At 34.9% G+C, this 15,003-nt stretch overlaps 1 protein-coding gene across 3 annotated transcripts in view; it reads right to left on the bottom strand.

The window, feature by feature from the left end:
* LOC797518 (guanine nucleotide-binding protein subunit alpha-12) overlaps positions 1-15,003 on the bottom strand; it is a 61,767-nt gene that overhangs the window by 1,575 nt on the left and 45,189 nt on the right. Inside the window, exons 1-4 of one of the 3 annotated variants that reach the window (XM_068221006.2) lie at positions 10,246-10,635; positions 6,650-6,877; positions 6,324-6,374; positions 1,714-2,290 (exon numbers count right to left, since the gene is read on the bottom strand). In XM_068221006.2, coding sequence (XP_068077107.1) covers positions 1,736-2,290; positions 6,324-6,374; positions 6,650-6,877; positions 10,246-10,389 — 978 coding nt within the window. In that variant the 5' untranslated portion in view covers positions 10,390-10,635 and the 3' untranslated portion in view covers positions 1,714-1,735. Of the gene's footprint in view, positions 1-220; positions 2,291-6,323; positions 6,375-6,649; positions 6,878-10,245; positions 10,657-15,003 lie in introns of those variants that run through there. The other 2 variants (XM_021475901.3, XM_073949392.1) reach the window with 2 other exon arrangements.

Here is a 15,003-nt window from a genome sequence, read left to right as displayed (position 1 = left end):
AAAAATATTAGTAGAAATTAGAAAATACTGTAAAATACTAAACATTATTTTCATATTTTTTGATAAATAGAATAGCTACATTATTTTCAAATTGCAATATTAATGTTTGTCTTATATTTGTAAACATTCAAACCTTCAAGTGTGTTTTGACTCAGACTAATATTAACTTAAAGGTGCTGTATGAAAGTTTTTAACTCTTCTAAAGCATGAAAAAACCATATGTTTGCAGATATTTAATAAACATGCCAAGTGAACATTCCTGTTCATCTGAAAGACAATACTGAAGTCGGATATTCTGCTCTGAAAATGTGCATTCTGTGCTGGAACGTTTATCTTGGTTTTGGTCTCTTTAACCCACCCAATGACAGTTTAGCCAATTACATTACAGCACCCCCGGTTGCAATTTGGCTGTTTGTACCTGAGGAAGCATGACAGAAATTTAAATACAGCCATCCAGAAGCACAGAATATGCACTCACTCATGAAATGGTATATTATTTACTTTATAACTACAGACTATTATTTACTTAATAACTACAAATTTTTAATTCATGCAGCTATTCAGATCATCAATTTAAAAGGGATATTTCACCCACTAATGAAAATTACATCATCATTTACTCACCCTTGTGTGGTTTTGAACCTTTTGTGTGGTTTTTGAAGAAAGCTGGATGTTGGCACCAATCAACTTTCAAAGAAGAAAAAAAAGCTATGGAAGTCAACGGATTCAAGTAAACAGCTTTTTTCAAGAATTTTTGAGTTCAACAGAAGAAAGAAACTCAAATTTTGGACAAATGACCAGTGACTAAATGATGACAGAATTTTCATTTTCTTGGATGAACTACCCTTTAAGGCAATGATCTCAAACTCAATTCCTGGAGGGCTGCAGCTCTGCAAAGTTTACCTCCAACCACCACCAACTCACACCTGCTTAATGCTGTGTTAACACCAGACGCAGTAAGCGCTGATAAATCGTGTAATAAACATTATGAGATTACTCGATTCATTCACGTGTCAAATTCACTTCACAATGGACACAGATTTGTGTGATAGGCAGGGCTTCTGTCTGCCCGGTGACTTTAGCTTCGGATTCTTCGGACATGGATTTTATTGAGAGAATAACTGTGTTTATGTGTTTTTATGAAGGCTGAAAAACAGCGATGAATCGTTTGGAGCCATGCCTAGAGTCCACTAGATCCATTCTGAGGTGCACCATGCTCTGTGAGCTCATAAAGTCCTCCAAAAAACTATACCTGGATGATGGAAGCTTTCAGCAGTGCTTTAGACTGAGCCGAGCGCAGTTTGATGAACTGTTGTCTGGTGTCGGCAGGAAGATTTCACTCCTGGACACCAACAACAAGCGATACATCATAATCACGCCCCTACTAGGGAAAGCTACTGACTGGTTAACACTGCACGAATGTCCGCTGAAGTTCAGATTTTACGACTCGAGCCGCCTCATTCGTGCATATGGTGCAGGATGTCTATTTGCGTCTTTGCATTGACTTAACATGTAAATCACTCGCGCTTGATGCTTCTTCTGCGTCTGGTTTGAACGCAGCATTATAGTCTCTAGAAGCTTTGAACTCCTTGATTAGTTGGATCAGCTGTGTTTGATTAGTGTTGGAGCAAAACTGCAGAGCTGCGGTCCACCAGGAATCGAGTTCGAGACCTATACTTTAAGGTAATTATTTGTTTTCAGTAACTCACAAACCTTCTTTTGTGGACACGCTATCCTACAGCTGTAAAAAGTCTTTGAAGTTCTTGCTTAATATTGCATGTTTAATGGTGTTGTACACAGTCCGAATATTCTCTGTGTCCACTGCAGTGATCATGTGGTAGTAAATTGGCCCGCTGTTTTTTAGCTTCCTCATTTTAAAGCTTTGAACCAAGAATTTCTGCACGTCCTCCAGCCTGTGAGGATCACCTTGAAACTCAGGAAAATGCTTCCGGATATCTGCAGTTTGGACTTTTTCTCTCAGCAGGTCCATTTTGTTAAAGAGGAGGATGATGGTGCTGCTGCTGTAGTATTTATGATTGATAATAGATTTGAATATACTCAACGAGTCAGCAAGGCAGTTGCTGTCATATAACATTCGGTCATAATCACTGGATCCAATTATAAACAGTATTGTTGTGTCACGGAAGTTAAACTTCATCCTTGCAATAAAAGGCAGGATAGATGATTGTGCTACCACAAAAGGGGTATCACGGAGCACATAATACATGTCTTCTAGGGTTGTCCAGCGACTGCGTGCATGAAGAATGTCTTGATTGTGTGGTAAATAGTCCTGCAAGTACAGTGAGTGGTTCAGTGGGGAAATAATTTCACACATGAACTCATGTTTGTAATTTACTTTTGTAATCAAAATCAATTTCTTTGAATAATTTTCACTTTTTGTGTGTATTGCCTCTTGCAGGATTGCTGAATGCCTCCTCTCCTAAGTCACTTTGAATAAAAGCGTCTGCTAAATAACTAAAAGTAATTGCAAAATATATTTTCTATTTTATGTCATGCTAACAAAGTAGTGTTTTGTATCTCTTATCTTTATTTCACTTTAACCTTTATAGAAGGTTATCTTGCTGTTGTTTCTTCTATATACAATGGGTATGGAAAGTATTCAGACCCCCTTAGATATTTCACTATTTGTTATATTGTAGCCAATTGTAAAATACGTTTACGTTCATCTTTTTCCTCATTAATGTACACACAGCTCCCCATATTTACAGGAAAAAACACGGAATTTGCAGATTTATTAAAAAGGAAAAACTGAAATATCACATGGTCTTAAGTATTCAGACCCATTGCTCAGTATTTACAGTTGAAGTCAGAATCATTAGCCCCCCTGTTTCCCCCCCAATTTCTGTTTAACAGAGAGAAGTTTTTTCAACACATTTATTAACATAATAGTTTTAATAACTCATTTCTAATAACTGATTTATTCTATCTTTGTCATGATGGCAGTAAATAATATTTGACTAGATATTTTTCAAGACACTTCTATACAGCTTAAAGTGACATTTAAAGGCTTAACTAGGTTAATTAGGTTAACTAGGCAGGTTAGGGCAATTAGGCAAGTTATTGTATAACAATGTTTTGTTCTGTAGACTATTGAAAAATATATAGTTTAAAGGGGCTAATAATTTGTCCTTAAAATGGTGTTTAAAAAAATTAAACTAGTTTTATTCTAGCCGAAATAAAACAAATAAGACTTACTCCAGAAGAAAAAATATTATCAGACATACTGTGAAAATTTCTTGCTCTGTTAAACATCATTTGGGAAATATATATTAAAAAAAATAAATCAAAGGGGGGCTAATAATTCTGACTTTAACTGTAGTTGAAGCGCCCTTTTGATGTAATACAGCCTTAAGTCATAAGATGCAGTATTTTACACCTGTATTTAGGGATCCTCTGCTATATCTACTTGCAGATCCTCTCCAGTTCTGTCTGGTTGGATCGTAAATGTTAGTGGGCAGCCATTTTTAGGTCTCTCCAGAGATGCTCAATTGGGTTTAAGTCAGGGCTCTGACTGGGCCATTCAAGAAATGTCACAGAGTTGTAAAGAAATTACTTTGTTATTTTATGAACTTAATTGATTTTAGCAAACGGCTTCAATATAACAATGAGTGAAAATTTTAAGGCCGTCTGAAACTCTTCATTCCACTGTACATTTAGGGCTTTATTTTGACAGTCCATGCGCAAAGCGCAAAACGCAGGGCGCAAATGCTTTCAGGGCATGAGTGTCAGGATGCCTTTTTGCTAATTTAGGGACGGGAAATCTGCCTTGCCCTTCGGCGCATGGTCTAAAAGGGTTGAATTTATTTTCTTAATGAGTTATAGGTGTGTTTTGAGAATAAACCAATGAGAGTCTCATCTCCCATTCCCTTTAAGAGTCAGCTGCGTCACGCCAAGAGCACATTCGCTATTTACAGGATGCAAAGTAAGTCTAAGTGGAAAAAAAAAAGAGCATTTCACTAGCAAACAGTTGACTGTTTTTTAACAGAAAACTGTTAAACAGAGCATCTACTGCGTGAGAATGAGAGATAATGGATCTACTTTCACTTTCGCTCTTGGATAGGGAAACCTTTATGCACAGACATCAATTAGTCTATAAATAAATACTTTTGTTTGTTAAGCGCAAATATTCGTTTCAAAACTATTTCTAAATTCAGTTCTAATTTCCAGCAAATGAATAAATGAATAATAATAGCAAAATGTGCTCAAAAACCTGAGTTATATCCTAAAACACATGCTGTGCCCCATATGGTCTAAAACCTGACAGGTGGGCAAATCTAAGCTTGTTTTTAATAAAACAAATATACATATGGATATAATAAATAATACTGCTAATAATAATAACATTATACAAAAGCAAATTGTTATGAATGAACTGAAAAATTCTCCCGAGATGAAGAAGACATAAAGCAGTGATTTTTCATATTTTTGTAGGCTAGAAAATAATATGTTTTGTAATATTTTAATCCTTTATATTCATATCCTATATCTATTCTTATTATATCCTATATATATATCCTTAATATTTACATTTTTTCATATGTAAAGATATTTGCCTATTGCTCTCTTGTCTGTATTAAGCAGTGCGTAAGCGAGGCGCAACTCTGCGCCGGACTTTAGACCGGGTTTTGGTCTAATGAAAAATCTATTATAGTTTCTCAAAATAGCAACGCGCCAGCCGTCCGCCTCAGAACGCCTTCCTTTTTAGACCAGAAAGCCTATGGGCGCACAAATGAGCGCTAATGCATTTGCTATTCAAACAGCATAGCGCAACGCCTCAAAATGACTCTTGCGCCAAGCTTAAAGTACCAAAAGACAACTGCGCCACGCCTTGCGCCACACTGCTCCGGGTGTATGATAGGGCCCAAAATTGTAAAAAGGGCAACCCAGGTTCATTTTGAAAACATACTGCTATATACATTTCTGGAGACCGCAAAGTACGTCGCAGGAGGTTCATTTTTTTTGCAGTTTTTGTCTTCACGAATCCACCAGAGGCCGCTTTCTACGCTTTCTAAGATCACAAATTTCTATTGCAAGTGCCATTCGTGCCTGCTGTTCTCGCGTAAACCCACCAGAGGCCGCTGTTGACTGACGGATCTGATTTTTCCCACGTTTTCAGATTTTACCACATTCTCACCCTGTTATTTACTTCTTTATTTTAGTGTTTGTCTTACCTGCTTTCTGGAACCGTTCTTCACCAGACTCGAATCCCGTCCTCGTGTTTAACTCAACTCTGCATCTCTAGTCCGCCGACATACATGACAAGCTAACGGGACAAACTGGTTCTAGCGGGAAAACGCAAGGAATGGCGTCATACCACCCGTAGCGTTTGTTTTAAAAATATAATGCATACGTGCCTCTGGCTACATAATTCGTAATCTTCAGAAACGTATATAGGGCTATATTTTCAGAATGAGTCTATGTTGAAAATTGTCCAGTTTAGTATGGCCCAATCACAATACTATTTTTTTACACCTACCCTTTCCCATTGACCCTTAAAAAAGAGTGTGAAGGGAAAGAGCTTCAATTTTACATCATCATATGTTGTCGTGCGCTGTTACTATATAAGAGATTGACAATAGCGACTACTGTAGTTATTACAGTTGCGTTCTTTTTTTTGGTATTGATCTTCAGGAAATCACTGAAGGGAACAATATCATGTTTTTATAAGGATATAATGTGGCAGCGTTGCCATATTCATGTATTTAAACACAAAAAAACAACATTATTGTTATAGCAGACACTGTAAATAGGTAATTTCCAGCCACTAAACTTTTCTGACAGGGTATTGGAGTGTAATCGAGTGACAGAATGTTGTGGGACTGCTATACAGGAGTTATTCTTATATATTCTAGATAGTTAAATTTAGCTGTTTTTTTTAACGTTTTTTAACAAAGCATGATGGTAAAACACAAATGCGGTTATGAATGTATTAAAACATATGTTTATTTGTTGTAAAAATTCATAAAATGATAAAAAAATACCTTTTGGTACATATTCGTACTCCTTGGTTTTGAGAGTGGTCCTGGAAAATTTGTTTCAAGAGCTATCTAGCCCTTCCTCTTAGCCTTACACCTTCAAGCTAAAGAGAACTGGGACACCCTTACCTCTTCACGTGAACGCGCAAAGCGAGGGCTAGTGGTAAGGGAAAGGGCTAAGGGGTAGAATTTGGATTGGGTCTATGACTTTCCAACTACCATCATTCTTCAAAATATCTTCTTTTGTGTTCAACAGAAGAAAGAAACTCAAATAGGTGCCAGCATTTCATCCCTTAGCAAACACTCATGATTTACTCAACTACTCACCAGTTGGCCAATACGTTGAATATTGTCAAAGTGGTACTTGACTGAGTCGCACTGCATACAAACAGAAATTATTTGTTAATTTTTTTTTGTAGCACACACACAGGCTCTCATTTGACCAGTATGACACTTTAGTATTGTGAAGTGGTAACTGAATACAAAAAGTACAGTTATGTACTCCTTTCATCACAAATGTCTTGGATTTTCAAAACCTTAAGACTGTATGCCAAAAAAGTACCATGACTGGTCTGCAAAACACCATTTTTTTTGTTACTGACAGCTACATATAGATTTGCTCAACAACAACAAATAACAAAACACTTACTTACAATAAAATACTCATGCCCCTTAAAGTCGCTCCTGCGATAAGTTTCCTGAATCCCAGAATCCTTCCAGAGAGAATCCACAGCTTCAACATAGGGCTGAAATGCACTGGGCTCAGTAAATTTCACTCTCAAGCAGTCATCTGATGTAAATGATATCTCGTGTATTTCATTGGCAGAGTTTTGCAAAGGAATGCCCAACTTATTTCGTTCTTTGACCAACACCCACATACCCTATAAAACAAAGAGAGACACATCACAGAAAAAGGAGATTCAGTTCAGTTTATCATGATGTCATCTCTGTAGCTGTACCATATTGTAGCTCATACCTGATGATATGCTGATATGCTGTACTAAATGTTTACTATATTCATGTACTGTAGTATTGCATTCTTACTGAAAAATTCTATCAGAGTAACCTTACAAAAATAAGTATACTTAGAAGCATAGTTCAACCTCAAAAAAAATCTTGTATTGTTTCAAATTTGAGATATTTTCTATTAAACACAAATAGAAGATATCTTGAATTGAACACTGGTAGGCATTGACTTCTAGTTTATTAACAGTTTCCGTATTTTGATAAGTGTTTTCTGTTTATTTTTTATTTTCTGTTCAATTGCATTATGGGATGTTATTCTCCGCTCTTTTGAATTTTGATATTGAAAATTCAACTACACAGTTTAAAGGTGCAGTGTGTAAGTTTGACACCCAGTGATTGAACTTGGTATTGCATGCCAAACAAAGCAAAACAAATGCAAGTGCAGGTTGCCAGATTAAATACTGAGCTTAAATGCTTATTTAAGTTGTGTTCTAATAAAAGCAACACAATAAAATGATAATTTTCCGAATTAATAGGATTTTTTTTGTACTAACCAAGAACTGGAACGTATATTTAGAAACGGCTACTATTTCTTGCAGCTGAACAACAGTATAAACTGACAATGTTTACCTTGGGTACACCTCATGTGCTTTACTCAGTGTTATTTTATAATGTTAAGGAGGTTTTATATGTATTAATAAGATTATAAACCGTACCATTTCGTTGGAGTGCAGTAAGTGCACTATTCTGTGCTTCTGAATGGCTGTATTCAAATTTGTCATGTTTCATCTGGTGCAGACAGTCAAATTGCTTATCACTGCTCTCGTCATGTAGCCTGTTGTTAGGATACGGAGTTACAATGTAACCTGCTCACCTAATGTTTCCGCTCGTAATACTTATATTATTTACTAAATAATAATCTCACGTGGAACTCTGAATCTCATTTCGGAGTCTGCTGTCCACCTGAGGTCGCAATTTGGTCAAGGAAGCTTTAAGAGCCTTCCTGGTTTTCCATCAAGGCAACCCGGGGTGCTAAATTATAATTGGCTAAACTGGCATTGGGTGGGACCATTCATTCATTCATTTTCTTTTCAGCTTTTCGGTCACCACAGTGGAATGAACCGCCAACTTATGCAGCATATGTTTTACGCAGCGGATGCCCTTCCAGCTGCAACCCATCTCTGGCAAACATTCATAAACACTTAACAAAAAAAAACAAAACACTATTGACAATTTAGCTTACCCAATTCACCTGTACCGCATGTCTTTGGACTGTGGGGGAAACCGGAGCACCCGGAGGAAACCCATGCGAACGTGGGGAGAACATGCACCACACAGAAATGCCAACTGAGCCAGCTAAGTGGTCCACTACCTAACATACCGCGTTGCCCGGGTGCATTTTCAAAGCAGAATAACTGACTTTTCATATAAATAAATATCTGCAAACATTTTGTGGTATTTTTTATGCTTCAGAAGAGTCAAACACTTACATACAGCACCTTTAACAACAAGACTTTTATTGTCATTTAATAGTTTGATATAATGTATAATAATAGAAATAAGTCAAAATTTGCTGGCAGTTTATTACAGGGTTTTTTGTAGCATAATATCGAACACCAACCCAGACAATGTAATCACTTTAAACATGTTAATAAAAGTCACTTTTTTTCAAACTTTTTAAGGTTGAAAGTTGTTCATATAATGAAATTCAAAAGCATGAATAAACGGGGAAATAAAAACATAATAAAATAAAAACATCAATCACAAAATACGGAAAAATACGGAAAACTGCTGTTTTATGGCTACTATGGCTACCACTTTCCCACATTTACAATTATAAGTAAACTTACGATGCTAATAGTTTACCTCATTTAGCAAATTTAATGAAAGTGCATTTAAAGTATACTCAGTAAATTATGCAAGTTGGTGTCATATTCACAAACTCAGAGTTTCTCCTTAATAATATCATTTCAGAAAAGTGTTTTCAAATTCTAAATAGAGAAATCATTTTAGAAGTACAACAATGTTCACAGTATATTCATAGTGCAATGTTGTTTTAAATTCATAATTACATTCAAATTCTGACCAAATATTCAAAAGTAGCGTGGTTAACAATAAAGGGTCTTTTCAAAAGTTGTCACAGTTAAAAAAATGAAAGAATGACAGAATATAAAACCACCTCAACACTCAGTAAAGTGTTGTAGTTTTTATACTCCTTAAAGTTAACTTAACATTACATTTCTAGTTTAATAAGCCATTCAAGGTATTTAGGTTTTAAATATATTAAGGTTTGAATATTTTAGGATTATGAGCTTATAATGTTTAAAAAGTATGTATATAAGTGTATAAGTCAATTAACTGTATCTACTGTAGAAGTCAGGGAACACTAGACAAAAATAACCTTAATATTAATAAGCACACACCTTTACACTGAGCTCACAGATGAGATCGGAGTAGGAGTTAATGACGATGCAACCACAGGTAACTCAATAACACAAAAAAGTGCATTAAGTGTACTTTGGTGTAACTTTAGTTGAAATTAAAATAGTTTAGAGCTGCTTTTTTTAGTTGTATGCCTACAAGTAAAATGTACTGGTAGTTTATTAATTTAGGTATAATACTTTATTTTTTAATAAGGTAAAGCAATCTTTTTTTGTAAAGTAATGAAGATGTAATTACAGGGGGGTTTGACCCCCTAATTAACGCTTGATCCCCCCTGAAGGGCATCAAAACAATATGGGGTGTCAGCCCTTTAATAGTAAGAAATAGCTTTCTCTGATCTCTGAACTATATAAATAATAATAAATTAAAAATGTATAAATATTATGTACAGTAATATTATACCCCCATAACAGTTTATCATTGTGAATATATAATCGCTCCAATCAATGAAAAATATCATTCAACAGTCTGATACTGGCAGTTCTAGAGCACCAACAGACATTATTGTAAAATATAGGTGTTTATATCTGCATATGGCCGAAAAAAAAATAAATTAGACACATTTTTTGTATAGTTTGACCAATAGTAACCTCTAAAATAGTCACTAAATATCCCTCAAAACACTGATACATTTTATTAATAAATTAATGTAATTTAAATACATTCTCAAATTTGATTCACTGAAGCATGCGTTAGGCTACTAAACAAAAAAGTTGACCCCCGCCATCATCAATGTATAATTCATAAAATTGTTACACATTAGCATCTCTAATGAAAACCTTATGCCTATAGAGGCTATTGTAAGATTTCATCATTTTATAAAGGCTTTTATAACCGCCACCTGTATGATGTTTTCGTAAATTGCTTCTCTGAATCCAAGCCGTTGTTTAAGGTTGAAGTCCTCTCCGTTGATAAGACGTATTTGTTTGAAGAATGTTGATGTCCCGGAATCGTTCATGCCAACTAGTAAAATCAACAAAGGCATTCGCGCCTCTCGTTTAAGCCAGGCGTCAATGGTCCGTGTACGTTTTGTTCATTTGTTTTCCATTTTCAAACGGAATAAAGGAAATGGAGAAAACGGCCGTTTTTCCGTTTTTCTTTTGCTCACGAGAAAACGAAAAAACGAGATTTTGGCTGGATTTTCGTTTTTTGGTTTAGGGTAGGAAAACGGATAAACGACTTTAAAATTCATTTTACACATGTAGGCGGTGCTGAAACGCCCACTTTCCTCTAATTGGTTAACCAAATCTGCGCTCGTGACGTCACCCTCAAAATAAAAGCCTTACACGCAGGCTTTTAATTATTATTATTTAATTATATATTAACAAAGTTTACATATTCTATCATGTGAACCACACACAGTTAGCAGGCTTACATTCATTGCGTATGTATGAATTAAATCAAAACGTAAATCAGCAGTATTCTTAGACATTTGTCATTAAAATAAGGTCATAGTTCACTGCCAAGCTTCTTGCTGCTGTGCACCTGATGCAGAGCAAAGACAGCCATTTCCGAGCAGCACCTGGTTTACATGATTGTTTCAGAGCAAGGGCTTTATAATAACAACAACAATAATAATAATAATAATAATAATTATTATTATTATTATTATTACTAGTGTTTTTATTGTTTGGTGTGTTTTTTTTTTCTTTTTAATAGTTGTTAGCAGAACCAGAATAAGAACACTTTGGGCCCTGCTATAAAAACAAAGGGTACCATTTGTTTTCATTTATTTCTTCCTATTTTAATTATATATTGTAATTATTTATTTGATAATTAATACTATTGCAACGCCAAAGTAGGCCTGTCTTATTATTTTTATTATTATTAAATTTGCTGTTATTGTAGGCTAGATGGCAGGCTTTAAATATTTTAAATAACATTTACTCATAACCTTACTAATTCGAGAGCCGAACCTAAAAAAGTTTAAGTGCAATAAGCCTGTACAATAAAGGGAGCCGCAATGCATATTTGTAGCGCATTCTTTCACTCAACAATTATTGCTGGAATAATGAAATAAATTTCAAATTAACTAATTAAACACATTATAGTTGATAAAAAAAATTGTGTCTAGTATAGTTCCGACAAACAGATGAGCTCGCTACATGTGCGTTGCGCTAATAATTTGACATATTGCTCTTCTTGAGAAAGTGCTACAGCAGGCCCTGCTATTTCACATATAAGGTTAGTGATACGTATTTTAAATTAGTATTGCACATTATTCAGTCATTTTCTTGTCGGCTTAGTCCCTTTATTAATCTGGGGTCGCCACAGCGGAATGAACCGCCAACTTATTTAGCAAGTATTTTCGCAGCGGATGCCCTTCCAGCCACAACCCATCTCTGGGAAACATCCACACATCCACACACACTTATACAGTACGGACAATTTATAGGCTAATTCACCTGTACCGCATGTCTTTGGACTGTGGGGAAAACCGGAGCACCCGGAGGAAACCCACGCGAACGCACTACACTACTGAATTAGACACACAATCTCAAAAAAAACTTGATGCTTATTTACATTATCTAAATATGCAAATAATTTTCTTTAATTTGTAATAGGCCTATTGTCCCTCATTGCATAAAATAACCAGCCTTTGTATTCAATATGTTTGTAAATTGTCCATCCAGTTTGACGCAAGCTAAACAACATTTTGGCCAGTTTTGCTTAAATGAGTGATTTTCACGGAGAAACAAATCATCCATCCACACAGTTTTGTATAGGACCTGTGTGAACAAAAATATACACTTCATCATAGCCTATAGGAAAATGTATCTGTTTAGAACCAATTTTGTGTTGTATAATTAAAAATATTAAAAGTACAAAAAAAAAAAAAGGAATAACATTTCAAGTGCAATGCTTCAAAGATCCAATACGCTGCATGCAGAGCCAAAAACTGGTTTGTTTGTTTAATAAAATAATAATATGAAATTAAAGTGAAATAGTTCCATAACCTGTATTCTAACAGTAGTCACTCTAGATGACAAATCATCCGTTGCGCCGGTCAGTTTCACCTTTAATCAAGAATGTGCCAGAACCAAATGAGAATATTTACAGATTACCTCGGAATGAGACCTCGGTCTGTGAAGGATGCAGAACACAGAAACTCGTTGAGAATGGAGATGCATGTTAGATGTTTTATATCCCTTTAGATATTGTAAATAAACAACAAGTTTTTATAGAGATTGTGTCATGTCTTTTCTTTGACGCACGCGATGAACAGCCCCGAAAGGCGCCTTTATTTAGCCTGTAGCCTAAATAATAGTTTAGATTTTATAACATATAATGTTCCATTACTTTAAATGTATAATGTTTTTTAATATTTATGGATTATATAAAATATATAGTTTATATAAATGCGCTCTGATCATTCAAGGATCATAATGCGTTGCATATTCTTCTTATTCTTCATTAGGCTTGATCCGTAAATTGTGTATTTTATAAACTGATCGTTTATAAGGACTAAGCTATTAATAACTGTAATTCCTCGAATGGAAAAGTCTTGATTAAAGAAAAAGAGAACTTAATTCGACATATGCATATAGTGCGCTTATTTCTGCGCGCATCGCGCGCTTTACCGAATTACCTTTTTTATTTTTTATGCACTATAAATGCATCTGGCAGCACCGAAAAGAGCAAATGCCAAGTTATTAGCGCAGCGCACAGACAGCTAGCTCGTCTAGTCTGAACCAGGGGTTTTCAAACTATTCATTGCACACCGATCCCATTGCATTTTATTTAGGATAAACCACTTATTTAAAATTAATTAATTAAAAGGTGCGTACTCTCCAATACACCACTGAATTATAGTGTCATAATATTTAATAATTATTATTAAGATAGACACCTGACCTCCATTTAATAAAAAAATTATTTGCCATACTCTGTTAATTTGAAGTTTAAAGTTTAAATCATTTATGTTAAACTTAAATTATTTAAAAACTTAAAAAGACTTAAATTTAGTCATTTAAGACATTTTAGGTCATAAGTTTACATACATTGACCGTTGCATTTAGTAGGCCTATTCTGGTCTAAATAAGCTTTTTGCATCTAGGGTGTTTACACACACAAATTAAGCAGTTTATACATACATTTAATGTTACTTTGAAATTACTTTTGATGCAATAAATAATCCTAAATAGTTGAAAGTGTTAACATATTCTTGAAATGTAGTTATTTTATAACTATGAAATTTATTACTAAACAAAGTGAATCATTATGAATTTGCCAAGAAATAATCCACTTTACCACTGTAAAGCAATCCCCCACACTCACTAGAACGGTAGAACCTGGACTGTATATGTTCTGTATGTAAAATAGAGAAAATAAGCAAGATGCGCAGTCTCATGCAGCCTTTTAGTGAAATATAGCGCGTCACAGCAATGAACTAAAAATAAAACCACCCTTGAAATGCTGGCGATCTTAATTTTTTCAGCCTGCACTGACTGAGAATAATGTTGCACTATTTTATTAACAAATAATTAGAATGTTTTTTTTTCCTTCAACACATTCATCATTACTTTTGCCTATGCAAGTTTTTTGCGCGCGCTTGAGCGCGAAGGCATCTATTTTCAGGTGCAAGATGCCACTTTGGGTGGCACCAGCACACTCTGCCACACCTGTGGCTATGTCCCTGCTACAATAATAATAACAACAGCAACGACAAAATAATAACAAAAAATAATAATAATAAGACAGGCCTATTTTGACGTTGCAATAAAAAAGTATTAATTATCAAATAAATATTTACAATAGGCTAAAGGCATATATTAAATTAAAATAGGAGAAAATCCAATAGAAACAAATGGTACCATTTATTATAGCCCCATGCAGGGTCCAATGTGTTCTTACAACCATTGAATAACTAAGTAAATAATAATAATAACAATACTAATAATAATAGGCCTAATAATAATAATAATAATAATAATAATAATAATAATAATAATAAATTATTATTTTATACAGAGTAGGCTATTATTTAGGCCTACAATAGCTCTGAAACAATCATGTAAACCAGGTGCTGCTCGGAAATGGCTGTCTTTGCTCTGCATCAGGTGCACAGCAGCAAGAAGCTTGGCAGTGAACTATGACCTTATTTTAATGACAAATGTCTAAGAATACTGCTGATTTACGTTTTTATTTAATTTATACATACGCAATGAATGTAAGCCTGCTAACTGTGTGTGGTTCACATGATAGAATATGTAAACTTTGTTTATATATATAATTAAATAATAATAATTAAAAGCCTGCGTGTAAGGCTTTTATTTTGAGGGTGACATCAACAGCGCAGATTTGGTTAACCAATTAGAGGAAAGTGGGCGTTTCAGCACCGCCTACATGTGTAAAATGAATTTTAAAGTCGTTTATCCGTTTTCCTACCCTAAACCAAAAAACGAAAATCCAGCCAAAATCTCGTTTTTTCGTTTTCTCGTGAGCAAAAGAAAAACGGAAAAACGGCCGTTTTCTCCATTTCCTTTATTCCGTTTGAAAATGGAAAACAAATGAACAAAACGTACACGGACCGTCAATATTTCGGCTCCTGCGTCGCGCTTCTGATTCGGACAACCCAAAGCACGCACTCAATGAGTGA

Source organism: Danio rerio, chromosome 1, assembly GCF_049306965.1.
Source record: "Danio rerio strain Tuebingen ecotype United States chromosome 1, GRCz12tu, whole genome shotgun sequence".
NCBI classification, from domain to species: domain Eukaryota; kingdom Metazoa; phylum Chordata; class Actinopteri; order Cypriniformes; family Danionidae; genus Danio; species Danio rerio.
The sequence above is the reverse complement of the archived record's forward strand: the minus strand, read 5'-3'. Positions and strand labels throughout refer to the sequence as shown.